The sequence below is a fragment of the Leptodactylus fuscus genome, chromosome 7 (genome assembly GCF_031893055.1).
Source record: "Leptodactylus fuscus isolate aLepFus1 chromosome 7, aLepFus1.hap2, whole genome shotgun sequence".
NCBI lineage: Eukaryota > Metazoa > Chordata > Amphibia > Anura > Leptodactylidae > Leptodactylus > Leptodactylus fuscus.
The window spans coordinates 125,594,596-125,608,243 of NC_134271.1; the positions used below are offsets into that span (position 1 = coordinate 125,594,596).

Here is a 13,648-nt window from a genome sequence, read left to right on the forward strand (position 1 = left end):
CCATTACTCATAATTAGGGTAAAATACTCGATTAATTGTGATTTTGATTTAGTTCATAATCACCCAGATCTAATATGGGGCCACTTACAGATGTAGCAAAGGATAACTTGCATCTAATGCTGTAAGTGTGTCAAGTTAAGCTTTGCTTTATGTATATATTGTGCCATGCTTCCACATTAGACATCCTCCATACTGTCTATAGGGCAGTCAGTGAGGTCTTATCGGGTATTCTTAGTATGTGGTGTTGTACACGTAGCCCTATCTGTCAGCTGCATGTTACAGATCAAGAGAAGCTGGACAGAATGATATATAGTTTTATGGGTAAAGATTCAGTAGAACTTATCATTTATATCTCTTCACATTCTGGGCTTAGGAGTCCAGTAGGCGGTGCCTTGCTCTAATAGATACAGAGATAGCTCCACCCACTGCACTGTTAAGCATAGAAAGAGTAGAGATTTCACTGAATAATATACAAGTTATACTGAATCTTTTCCCATATACTATATATCAATCTGTTCAGCTGCTCCTGCTCTATAACATGCTGCCCACAGGCCGTACACTTTAAACACTCCCTTTAACACTACTACTAAATTATAATACCTCTTAAAAGGCGTTCTTTTCTGCCGGTATCCCATTTCTTTGCTGCATCGTCTTAACCACGCTCTTGTTATTATTGATTTATATACCATCATTTTATACGGCCGTGTAAATCACAAAATTAAAGGTACATTTACACCCATCTATATATAAAGAGCAGAATTTACGATGCCCTGACCTAGCCCCTGGCCACCCGGGTTCTGGCCAGAAGGTGTGGCGGCCTCAGCCCCTGCGCGGTGAATGCTCAGCCCTGATATTTGTTTGTGTAAATGGAATGAATGATACCAGGCACGGGCTGTGCCAGATGGGTAATAAAGATTCAAGCCGAGAATATTATACCCAGCTCAGCATGTGAAAACAAACAGTTAGACTGCCAGCCAGAGACAGCTCTGTACACACATATATCATCCATCGTAACACACATACACAGGAACCGCCATATGTATGAATCATTTTACCGTAGATTTATGTCTGCACATATACTTTTGCATATGCACATTAATGTATCACCATTAACATAACGTTCGGCTACCTTTATGTTGTTAGACAATATATCGCAAGCAAATTCTGTAGTTTTTTCCGAAACACCAAAAAGAGAACATTTCCTTGTTTCCATGGGTCGGTATTTTTGCAGATATATTGTCGTGACTTGGGCTCACAGCAGACAGAGAATATTGTCAGGACGCAATTCCAATAATATATTTGTATCGGAGCATTGCTGTCACTTCAATTCCCTCTTGCATTTATTTCGCTGAACGTCTACTCCATAGAGGCTCTGTTATGTAGAGACCCCTTTCAACTAGGGCATCTGTCAGGGTGTATTCACATGCGGCAGAATCGTTGCAGCAATTTGTTTCTGCAGCAGGCTCATGGATTTCGGCAAACAATAGTCAAATGAATGGGACGTGAGTAGAAATTTCCATAAAAGTGAGACATTGGGGGGGATTTATCAATTCATCTATACTAATGTTCTGGAGTCGATGGGTTTAATATGGTGCTACTTTGGCGTCCTGGGCCAGATATGCGTCGCTTCCATCATTGTGTATCTCACTCACTGCTTTATGTGAAAGTGAGTGGAACAGGCTGCGGCAGGAATACCTAGGTCCAACACATTTATTATAACTCACACCAGAAAACTGGCGTGAGTTACATAGGGAATGCATGCCAGATCCTGACTTCAGTAGAGTCCCATTCTACACTCAGGACACCGGAGCATCTTAATAGTGCGGGCACTCCTCATGCCAGTCATTGACTTTATTAAGACTAGTATAGGAAATGCCTGACTTCATGAATTGAATGTTTATGGCAATCTAAGGTCTTGTTCAGGGGGATTTAAAGGCATTAGATATTGATGACCTATCTTTAGGAAAGGTCATGAGGGGGCTTTAGTACCTGGGACCCTACAGATCAGCCTCATGAAGTAGTGATCTGGTTATATACGTAAGGTTCCAGTAACAATATTAATTTTTTTTTAAAAAAAATTGCATGTTTTTGATTTTTATTAAAATATTCAGAGTCCATGTCCCTGAGAACAAAAGGACTGGGCATTGAAATACAACATGCCCATTTATTTTATCCCACAGCAGATAGTGAAAGCCCAGAAGTCCCCATATATATGTTAGTTGCCCAGGAATTGGCAGGTTTGTCCAACTTTGGTTTATTGGTATACTACATACATTAAAGAGAACATACTCCTTATAGACCATTGCCGAGATGGTCTGCTCTTAACCCTACAAGGCCATTCTTGTATGTCCTTGCAGTGTTAAAGGGATTCTACCATTAATATCAATTTTTTTTTTCGTTGACACGTCGGAATAGCCTTAAGAAAGCCTATTTTCCTCTTACCTTTATATGTCTTCTCCGTGCCGCCGTTCGGTATAAATCCCGGTTTTCGTCGGTATGCAAATTAGTTCTCTCGCGTCACTGGGGGTGGTTCCCTGTGCTCAAACAGCACTGGGGGCATCCCCAATGCTGCCAGAGAACTCTCCAGCGCTGCCTCTATCTTCTTCAGGAACGGCCTCTTCACTCATCTTCTTCCGGCGCTGGCGTTCAAACTTCTAGGCCTCGGGCAGAGCCGACTGCGCATGGCCACAAGCCACAAGAAAATGGCCGCTTACTTACTGTGCAAGCGGCCATTTTTCTTGTGGCTGCGTGCATACATTAGTTCCAGTTACAAGGAAAATAAACAAAAACAAAACTAAAGTAATATTCAGATGTTCCCTTAAGGTTTATTATGACTTTATAGGGGCACAGTATATAAAATGAATAAATAAATAAAAACAGTATTAAGTAATAACCCCCATACCTTGCCCACGTAACAAGTTTTAGCTCCACCCCGGTGGCAAAACCAATATGTGTTACCTATGTAAATACACGTGCTTAAAAAAAAAAAAAACATTTCCTGACTTTTTTTAGCGCTAATGTTAAAATAAAGAAAAAAAAAATGCAAATATAAAAATATATAAAATATATATTAAAGTAATAAAGCCCTATTTATCACCAAAAATTATATGAATGACCCAAAGGTTATAGCCCTTATAACCTCGTGTATGATAATGAAAACGGAATTGTATCCAGTTCTGAATCACGGAATTGGTTGATATTCACCGTCATGATTGTCCCGCCCAATCCGGATTGGTTTGCAAAGTTCTGGATCATTTTCCAATACCTCCAATCTATTGGCACAGAGCGCAGAATAAGCACGGTCTAAATACAACAACAGAGGCGATAGCAGCTAATAAAACAATGCATTAAACCGTTAGAACAAGGACGGTTTGCACAAATTGCTGTTACCATTACAACTATATGGGGCCGTCCAATCTCTTCCCGGTTTCCTGCAGAACAACAGAATTTATATTCCGACAAAATGAACAGATGTAAAAAGTTGTAATTCAATGATTATGTTGCTATCTTTGTCTCTTTTTGAGGAATTAGGTATTGCACTCGTGGGAAGTCACATTTTATGCCTTGTTGGGATAATGAATATTATGGTAATATGCAGAGAATGTGAATTTTGGAAAGTTAGGAGCAGGAGGAGGCAGCTAGCAGGTCCCTTGTGCTTGGTAATAAATAGGAAGTAAATTTGTCATTATAGCCTGAATCCGCGTGTGCTGGGGGGTGTTCAAGGCACCAGATTTAATTAAATCCTTTTTTAATATACAGACATCTAAACTGCATAATTCCCCTGTACTGCAAAACGGAGAGCAATATTAAGACAAACAGTCAGCGCGGATTACTAAACGTCTGCGAGAAGAGAGTCAATAGATGCAGCCTACAGAGGCAAGACTCTGCGAGCATCCTGAAGCTGTTTAACCCCTGCTCGGCTGAGGATCAGTGTAGCTGGATTAAGCCGCATGTTCCTCAGCCGTGACCATATTATGCATGCACGCGCCTCTACTTGAATAAAATCTGGAGTGATTATGTAGGTACAGGTACCACGTCTATAGGATGCCTCCATTATACAACGACCATAACCCAATGCTTGCACTTCACCTTGTTAAGGTTAAGATGGGGCAGATTTTCTGTCCATACTGAGCACCGATCCTCGATATTAGTCGATTGGCGCTCATGAATCAATCATTCTGATTCCGTTTGACCGATTGCACTAATTTTTGACCAATTGTCACCTTCTGCTAATATTGTTCTTCTGCTTTCTTCTTACAATACATCAGAAGATGTCATCTCTTCCTAATAACCGAATGTCAGGGGCACCTAGTTTTGTGTTTCTGGCAATACAGAGCTTAATTTGAGAGAAGGGGTGGGAGGTGACTGTCACCGAGCTTTAAATCCCCTTGTCATAGTTAGGTCCTCTCATATGTCACTGTCCATCCCAAGTGAGGGATGACTACCGCCATCCTCTGACATCCCGTGATGCCTTTGTCCGAGTTCCAAGTTCCGTCCCTCTTAGGTATAAATCATCTCTCAACAAGAGATTTCTAATGAAACTGCACTTCTGAAATATGTATGTTTCCTTTTGGTTGCATTCCAACATTTTCCTTCTGACACCTCCGCTACGGGGGAGGAGGAGATATTGGCTCTTGTTAAAGAAAGTAGCCATCGAAGTGGAAGATCTACAACAAGATAACATTTTAGAACTCTGTGACCTTGAAGACGGCTTCCGAAATCATTTTCGCAAGTTTACATCTATACCGCTATCTTATCTTTTTTTCTTCTATTTTTACGTTGAAGCTATGCATTCGTTGTTATCTTATTATTTGATCCTTTCTTCCCGGTATTTCTTAGATGTGGCGGTCAGTAGCAACCAGGGAATCTAAACAATTAGGGAGAGGCTCTGTCACCCCATTACTGTCACCCCTACACTCTCAGTCCCCTCTTCCCCCATCATAGGATTTGCAGCTCAAAGAATAAAAGAAACATGCTAAATATAACCCATGAAATGCATAAAACAATGCTGGGGGTTTTTCGGCCCTTCAAAAGGTTAATGAGTTATGTTGACTTCAAAATGGAACCATAGAAAATTACAACTTGTGCTACAAAAAACAAGTCCTCATACAGCTACACTGTATGCCATTTAGCAGCTGGGGCTTAATGAGGTCCCAATCCTCTATATCTAACCACAGCTCGCTGCTAGCATCCTTAGTAATCAAAGGTTGAAGATCCTCGGTGTCCAATGGAATGTGTCCACTAAGGGATTGAGTGCTTTTGTAGTGCACAAAGCGAAGCTAGGGACAGTGCTCCCCGCTTTACTGCGCATGCGCCCGAAGTCCACAGCATGCGCAGGGATGTACTGAACTTGGCTTCACTACATATTCACCAGAGTCCCTCATCAGACATCAGGGACCTTTAAGGGCTAGTTCTCATGGGGCACGGGACCGCGTATTTTGGTCCTGATTTTGATGCGGGAAGCCATGTCAGACAAGCTTACAACAGTTGCAGCTTCCCACTCCGGAGTAGGCCCAAATGAATGGGCCTAGTCCGGAGGGTGCTGTCGAGAGGCGGACGCCAGGGCTGAATCAGCTGCGGAATCCGCCTGAAGAAAGGGCAGCTCGCTTCTTTTTTCCCTGAGCTGGAACATACCACTCATGAAAAGAAGGAAACTAGCGGTCTACATAGACCTTTATTGTGAGGGGCGGATTTGGGGGTGGATTCGGCATCAGAATACACCCACTCTTGTCCCGTGTGAACGAGTCCTAACTTTTTTGCTAAGAGTACCAGCGCCAAGTGGTGGTAGGATACAGAAGTTTGGGACCCTAAACCCCAACTGCTTAACCTCATGTTGGCGGTTTAGTGGCCCTAAACAGCTTGACTGATTCCCTTTAGGCTAAGACCCCACGTTACAGAAAAAACACCTTTTTCTTTCTGCTTGAGCCAAACCTAGGAATGGAAGGGAGAAGTTTTTCATAGATATTTCCCATTCTCTCTGTAGCCACAGCTAGGTTTGGCTCAAAAAAAACTCAGCAAAAACTGCCACCAAAAAAAAGCAGCATTTCCACAACACGGTGCCTTGGCCTTAAAGGATGTGTCCAGTATTTTTACATTTGACTGAGAGAATCAAAGTTGAACAAAGCGTAGACACCTCCATTGGGTCGTTGTCACTTGCGACCGCTGAATCAAATCACTAGCCTTACTAGTCTTGTGCCATCCATACTAGCATCACTGCCAATGTGCTTACCAAATTCCAAAGACTGCTTCTTTAAGATCCAATCCTTAAGGGGTTAAAATGGTTGTGCCGCGTAAAGTTATCCAAGATATATACATACACATATATATATATATATATATATATATATATATATATATATATATACATTATATAATATTATATATATATATATATATATATATATATATATATATATATATATACATTATATAATAATATATATATATATATATATATATATATATATATATATATATATATATCATATGTTCTGCATTCTTCTTGGAAATTACGTACCCCGAAAAACAAAACCTCAGTAAGCTTCAACTTATGGTTGACGGATTTTACGGTGAGAGTACAACTGCAGATTTTCCCGGCGAGGAGACCTTCCTCTAAAACTAGACGACATGGGCGCTTCTCCATATAATACTAATAGATTGTGATACATATGCATGCGTGTTTATACATAGCCGGTGTTTTAATCTATCAATTTCCAAACCTGTCTAGCAGATGAAGGAATATTCCTTCAATTATTCCATTACCGGTTGCTAAGCAACCCCTCTCTCCTTTACCAATCAGCACCAAGTATGTTGATCACGTGCTCGCTGCGATTTCTCCTTTGCCATTAATTGCCTGTTTAAAGAAATAAAAGAACAATCTCGATTGTGTTCCCTGTTTTTGCCTTTTGTTCGCGTCTTTCATTCTTTATTATTACCCATCGAAGAGAAAAGATTACAGCCCGGACGGGGAAAAAAAAAAGCTGCCATGGCGTGCCTCACAGGTGTAGAAAAGGGTCTGCCCGAAAATCGGAATCTGACATTGTCTACGGGTTGAGACTGGCGCAGTAAAGAGCGGAGAGGCTGGCACGTTGGTAGTGTACACATCGAGCCAGGGCGGGTATTCGTTCTGTAGAAATGGAAGAGCGACGGCTATGTAGGAAATATCCCATAAATAATATATAGTAAAGGGGCGTCCCCTGCCAAGGACGGACACTGATACCATAGGAGCCCATAGTGAATGAAGTAAGGGCCATCGCCTCGTGATATTTTTATAGGGTCGAGGAAGTTTTTCAATAAAAAAAACTCACACTCCACATTACCCAGGTGTTGTATTAGTATAGTGCTCATTTTGAACACCATAAGGCCGATTTATTAAGACTGTATAGCATGGCAGTCTTAGGCCTCATTCAAACGACCAAGTGTGCAGGCCGAGGTTCTACCAATGCAATGTCTGTATTGTTGATTATAGAGCAGGTCCTGTTCCATAGTATCAGAAGAGCAGGACAGAAACCCCCCACCCCCCGACTCCAAAAATGGTGGACCCAAATGGAGCCCAATGGACCCCATTGGGGTCAGTCGGATGTTGTTTTTTTAAATGAAATTGCCAGCTGAAAAGTCGGGGCTTATCTTATAGTGATAAAACTTTTTGCCTGCTGCCACCACTAGGGGGAACTCAATGTATCTGATTTGAACACAATGGAAGCCATAAAATTCTCTGTATAATGTTCTACCTCTAGTGGTGGCTGCACCGAGAATTAAATGAATTGGTGCTAAAAAGCAGTAGAAAAATATCAGTACCAGGCCCACTTCCCCTACGGACCCCACAGCAGCTGTATTATTTGCTTAAGCATTTCTTATAATAGCTAGAGAAGGTGTAAGAGCTAGTTCACACGGGGATAAGCGCCGTACATTTTGGGCTTCCCGCATCAGAACAAAATGCGCCTGCCACGACTGTCGTGGCTTCCGACAGTCGCGGCTTCCCCCACCTGAGTAGGCTCAAATGAATGGACCTAGTCTGGAGGGTGCTGTCGCGAGGTGGACGCCGGGGCTGACTCAGCCGCGGAATCCTCCTGAAGAAAGGGCAGCTCGCTTGTTTTTTCCGTGAGCGGGAACATACCACTCACGGAAAAAAGTAAGCTAGCGGTCTACATAGACCTCCATTGTGAGGGGGCGGATTCTGAGGTGGATTTGGCGTCAGAATCCGCCTCCTCTTGCCCCGTGTAAACAAGCAAGCAACTGGTATTTATAGAGAACCCGCCATATTGAAAATACAGTTAGAAATGCATTCATGTGATCCTCTGCTCATTGTGGGCTTTGGAGTCCGGTGAGCAGTCTGTCAGTCACGGGGTAGGACCGCCCACTTGACTCTTAAGCCCGGAATGAGCCAAGGTTTAAATGAATAACATAATAACACGTATCTCAATCTTCTCAGCTCATTTTGCTCTAAAACATGGCGCCTGCAGATTGGACTGTATTTTCAAGGTGATGGGTTCCCTTGAAAACTGGAGCCATGATTAAAGGCAGAAGCAGAAGGTTCTATAGTGAAGCAAGGTCATTGTTGTAGGTAACCGTTCATACTGCTCTCATTATGGCTGATTTTTAATAACGGAGCATCAGGTTAAATATCCCCGTGAGATGTTTTATTTAGGGACAGAACCAGCTTGCAGTATTAAATGAAGCAATATATAAAGGTGAAGATGTGAGTCAGGTGGGAGCAGGCCTGTAATGTGTTGTTTAAGCCCTGGTTGCGGTGGGATTCATTCTCCAGCGTCTCTGTGCGTTTCAGAAGCCTCCGTCCTTGTCTGTGTCAGCGACCTCGATAAAAAACAAATTCCCAACTCCTCTCCGCCAGGAAAAAAGGGCCCTGGAATTCATGCAAATCACATTAATTCTGGCATCTCCCTAGTGAGCCTGCTATAAACTGCAGCCTAATTAAATATTTTTTAACGATGTGAGTAATTTTTGCCACGGGGCGGATTCAGGGGGAAATTTAATATGAGATCACAAAAGCTGTTCCCAGCGTTGATTCTGTAAATTAATAACTACGAGCCAAGTGGAGAAACATACAGACCGAATAAGAGGAGAGAACCGTCATACTGATTTCTTAATACCGCAAATATTTCTTGCTCCATCTCCTTAGTATCAAAGTTAAAAAACATCATGGTCTGCTTCACCCTCATAAAGGACGGTCAGATCAGTCACGAATCTCACCGAGGTTAACCCCTGTCTCCTATCATATTGTAAATTATATCAAGGTAATGTGATGGTTGACACTGGCAATGGTGCTTAGTGATAGGGATAACGTCCTAGGTATATAATGTAATGTAAATATCTATAGTCCTACACCCTGTGCTACTGGTCAATGGATATTCTCAGACAGGGGGATAGCTATAAGGTGCGCAGTGGTTGTACTTGGATCTGAGGAAGTCCAGTGGCCCTTTTACCACATCAATAGTACTATAAATTGCATGGGATCATCTAGGATCTTCATTCAATATAATAGGTGTGCTGCGTTTCAGGATGAAATAATACAGGGTTAGGCAGGGAAATATGGATGATTTGATATAACACTTACACACTCATTTTTCAACGAAACTCAAATTTTTTTTTCAATGTGTAGCTTGGATATTGCCATTACAAAAATAAAAGAAAAAACATTGATTACGGCCGAACGTCAAGGGCTGGCTTCAACCCTTTCGATGTTTTCCGGGGTCTGTACCGTTCGGTCACCTCCTCGTGCAGTTCTGGGTCTCAAAGAACCTATTCGTTAAAAGTTATTCACCCACTTCAGTATTGTGTCAAACTTCAGAACATGACCATGACGGCCAACGTTGAAATGATTCCGGAAACGTCTCTGTGTTTGAATGACAGAACGGCCCGCTTCAATAAAGGTGTTGTACACGAACATACGATGCTCTATCAACGACGTCTCCATTGCTACTGAAGTGGCGGCTCCTGCCGAGCAGATACCCCCACTCTTTATCCACCAAGGCTATCCCCACCTTGCATGGCGCCCCGTTCAAGTCATCCATACCTCCCTGCCTGACCCTGTATTAACCACAATAACACATCCAACAGGAGCAATTTTATAGCTGTACAATTAAACTATGTCCAAAATATCCAGCATCCAAAAATTATCTGCAGATACATCCACAGCAGTGCTGAACGCTCGCTGTTCCCTTGCTCTGCTTGACTTTATAGTATCTTACTTTCTGCTTCATGCAGTAAATTTGTGGACAAACTACATTTCCCGTGATGCATCTGCCTACTCTAACTCTCTGTGTTTGCTGCTCACAGGGGGGAGGGAGGAGTAAGCATCATGTGACCTCAGATGTGGGAGTGATTTATTATCCGTGATTTCATTGCAAGGGGGCGTGGAGAAGGGGGAGTTAGACAGAAAGTGAGAGCAAGCAGATGAATCATGGGAAATGTAGTTTATCCACAGATTCATTGCATGTATTTAGCAATGATACAAGGAGCAGCAAGTAAGATAAAGCCACGCAAAGGGTGCACAAGGGAATAGTGAGAATTTAGCACTGCTGTGGAAGTATTTGCTTATAATTTTTGGAAGCCGGATAACCCCTTTAAAGTTAGCTATACACATTAGATAGAAGTACGTTGATGGTTGAACAGCTGTCGAATAAATGTTCTCCTACTGAAGAATCCTTTGGCAGATATAAGCATGCACATTTTGGTCCATTGGCCATTATAATTGTATATCCGTGCCATACATGTTCAGGGACACCAGGTAAAGGACAAACTGTCTTTCTAGGAATATTATGAGAATATAAGATTAAAGATGTTTAGTAAAATGAAAGCATCCGTTCATCAGGCTGTAAAAAGGCATCTAAGGCTGAATTCACACTTACGTTCCAAGGAGGACTTTTCTCTTCCGGTGTCAGTATAAAACTGGCAGAAAACCGGCGGACCTGAACGACGGAAACCCGAACTCTAGCATATACCATTCTTGAAGCTGTCTCATTTAATCTAGCCGTGTGATTCTAGACCAAAATGTAATGCATTATGTTTAAAAATGTGGCTGTTTTCTGCCTGAAAAACCTCTCTAAAATTGCTGCCACTAGGTGTCTCCCTTCAAGCTAATTTGCTGTTCACTCCCTGTTATTAAGAGATGGTTTGCTTCATACAGTGAATGTAGAGGGGAGGGGCTGATCCCTCCTCACAGTCTGTATAGAGATTGATGCAAGTTCCACAATGTAATGAGAGTTTTCTATGTACTTTTGTATATCTGACTCGCTGTTTGTGTTATTGTTGATGTTAGTCATAGACAGTGTGCTACCGTTCCCTATTGTGTTCATCTTTCTTTTTCTATGTCAGGGATCTGTTTACCTGCATCATAACCTGGATTTGCAGTCTAGTATCCCTGGTTCTCCTATATTATGGTCGCATGGTTTTTTCTTAGCTATTAGTTTACTATTATACAGTTACTCTTGGCAGAATTACATGTAAAGAAACCAATAGTAGTAGTAATGGATGCAGGTGGGGAGGAGACACCTGGTACCCACACCAATCAGCTGCTTCAAGAGACCACAGTGTTTTGACAAATGCTGCAACTTCTTCTCTACTTACTAAGCCCAGCCCCATACACAGTTGGGCGTGGTATTGCAGCTCAGCCTCATTCACTTGAAAAACTAAAGACTGCATTAGGTGCATAGATAGTTTGCTTGATTTCATCGAAAAAAATCTTCGATGTAGTCGTTAACTTTTGATGAATTGTTAAAAATGCTTTTTTATCCATTGCAGGTGGAGCTGACCGGAAGCAGTATATTCGACTATGTTCACCCAGGGGACCACGTAGAGATGGCAGAACAACTGGGCATGAAGCTTCCCCCAGGGCGTGGACTTCTCTCACAGAGTGCCAATGATGATGGAGCCAGCTCAGCTTCATCATCCTCACAGTCTGAGACCCCAGAGCCAGGTGAGTTTCACAACATTGGGCGTGGTTCCATTTAAAACCTAGATCTCCCTCTTCGTACCTTAAAATGTTGGATCCCAACTTGACGTGTAAATTTAGGTAGCTGTGAATAGGATATCATGGCAGCTGTAAGGTTTGGAGTCTTAAAGGTAATGCTATGTAGAAAAAATTATGGAAATTAATTTCCATAAAGTGGAAAATGATATCCTCATATTCTGGAGAATTTATTTGCATCTTTTTCCCATGCCTATAAGACTTGCATACTGTGGTTGGATCTCCTCAATAAGAACAAGTACTCCAGTCCCCCACATTTTTGCAGTAAAAGTTGTATAGGATGTGGTCCTGTACTCTCAAGACAATAAAGTAACGCTCCAACCAAAACTGATATCCTATAAGTGCAAGGTCTAAGATGGGGGAACGTAAAATATGGATTCTTATGTTGGTGTGAGTGAATGTCTTTGACATGTAGTAGACATAGTTTAGGGCCTCAGTATTGCCTGTGGTGGAAATATAATAAATTAATAGTCCCCTTACTGCTTTCTGTTACTTTCATTCTGAGGCTTCTCAGGTCCTGAGCAAGCAGGAGCTACCAGGTCTGAGGCCACATGGAAAGCAAGGTACAAAACTCTCTGGATGGTCAGCAACGGACCATTTTGTCTCTGAAGAGACATTATTTTGCACTTGATAAAGGTCTTGTTTACAGCCCAAAACGCGTTGTGGTGTTCTGTTCCAATACCTACCTCAATAAAGGGTTTTTCAACCGGAACCCTTGGCCTGTGTCTTGCCTTCAAAACCAGAGAGCACGGATCTCCTGCTATGGACCTTTGGTCCTCGTTGCTGTCCATTGTATTTCCTGGTCCACCGGTGTATGCAGGCTGAACCACTGCCACTCTCGCCTGGAACCTACCGTATTTTTCGGACTATAAGACGCACCCAGGTTTTAGAGGAGAAAAATAGGGAAAAAAAAATTTCAGGCAAAAAATGGTAAAATATTTAATATATGGGAGTTGTAGTTTTGGAACAGCTGCAAGGCCACATTGACAGGTGACCCTGCAGCTGTACGGGGATGTATAGGGCGTTTTTTTTGTGGGGCCAGGTGTACTTTTTAGATATACCATTTTGGGAAATGTTTATTGCTTAGATAACCTTTTATTTAATTCAGAGGCAAAACAGAGAGAAAAACCCGGCAGTTTAGCACTTTTGATTTTGACGTTCACTGTACATAAAAATATTAGTAGACCGGGCATTTTCAGACACAGGGATACCTAATGTATATGTTTCACAGTAATGTTATACTTTTATATGTATTCTAGGGAAAGGAGGTGAACTTTTATTTATTTTTTATTATATTTTTTTAAGGTTTTTTTTTTTTTTTTTTACTATTTTATTATCCCCCGCCTAGGGGGCTTGAACCTGCAATCATTTGATTGCAAGTCCCATAGACGGCAATACAAGTGTATCGCCGTCTATGGGAGATTCTATACATTACTATCGCGGAGGGTCATAGACCAGCCGCGATAGTAATATATATCTATGACAGGCCTGGGAGCCTTCATTAGGCTCCCGGCTGTCATCGGAACAGGTCGGCTCCTGCGGCCTCGCCGTGCAGGAGCCGACCTGCATCACTAAAGGTATGGGGCCGGTGGGGACCGGCCCCGGGGCTAACTTTAAACTGATGGGACCTGCGGAGGAGGAGCGGATTTGCAGCATGGCCGC

The 13,648-nt window shown here is 42.2% G+C and overlaps 1 protein-coding gene across 6 annotated transcripts in view; it reads left to right on the forward strand.

Annotated features, from left to right (window-relative positions):
* Positions 1–13,648, forward strand: part of NPAS3 (neuronal PAS domain protein 3) — a 344,072-nt gene that overhangs the window by 275,421 nt on the left and 55,003 nt on the right. For all 6 annotated transcript variants that reach the window (XM_075282962.1, XM_075282963.1, XM_075282965.1 and 3 more), the window contains one exon: positions 11,761–11,935. In XM_075282962.1, the coding sequence (XP_075139063.1) occupies positions 11,761–11,935 (175 nt within the window). The remainder of the gene's footprint in view (positions 1–11,760; positions 11,936–13,648) is intronic.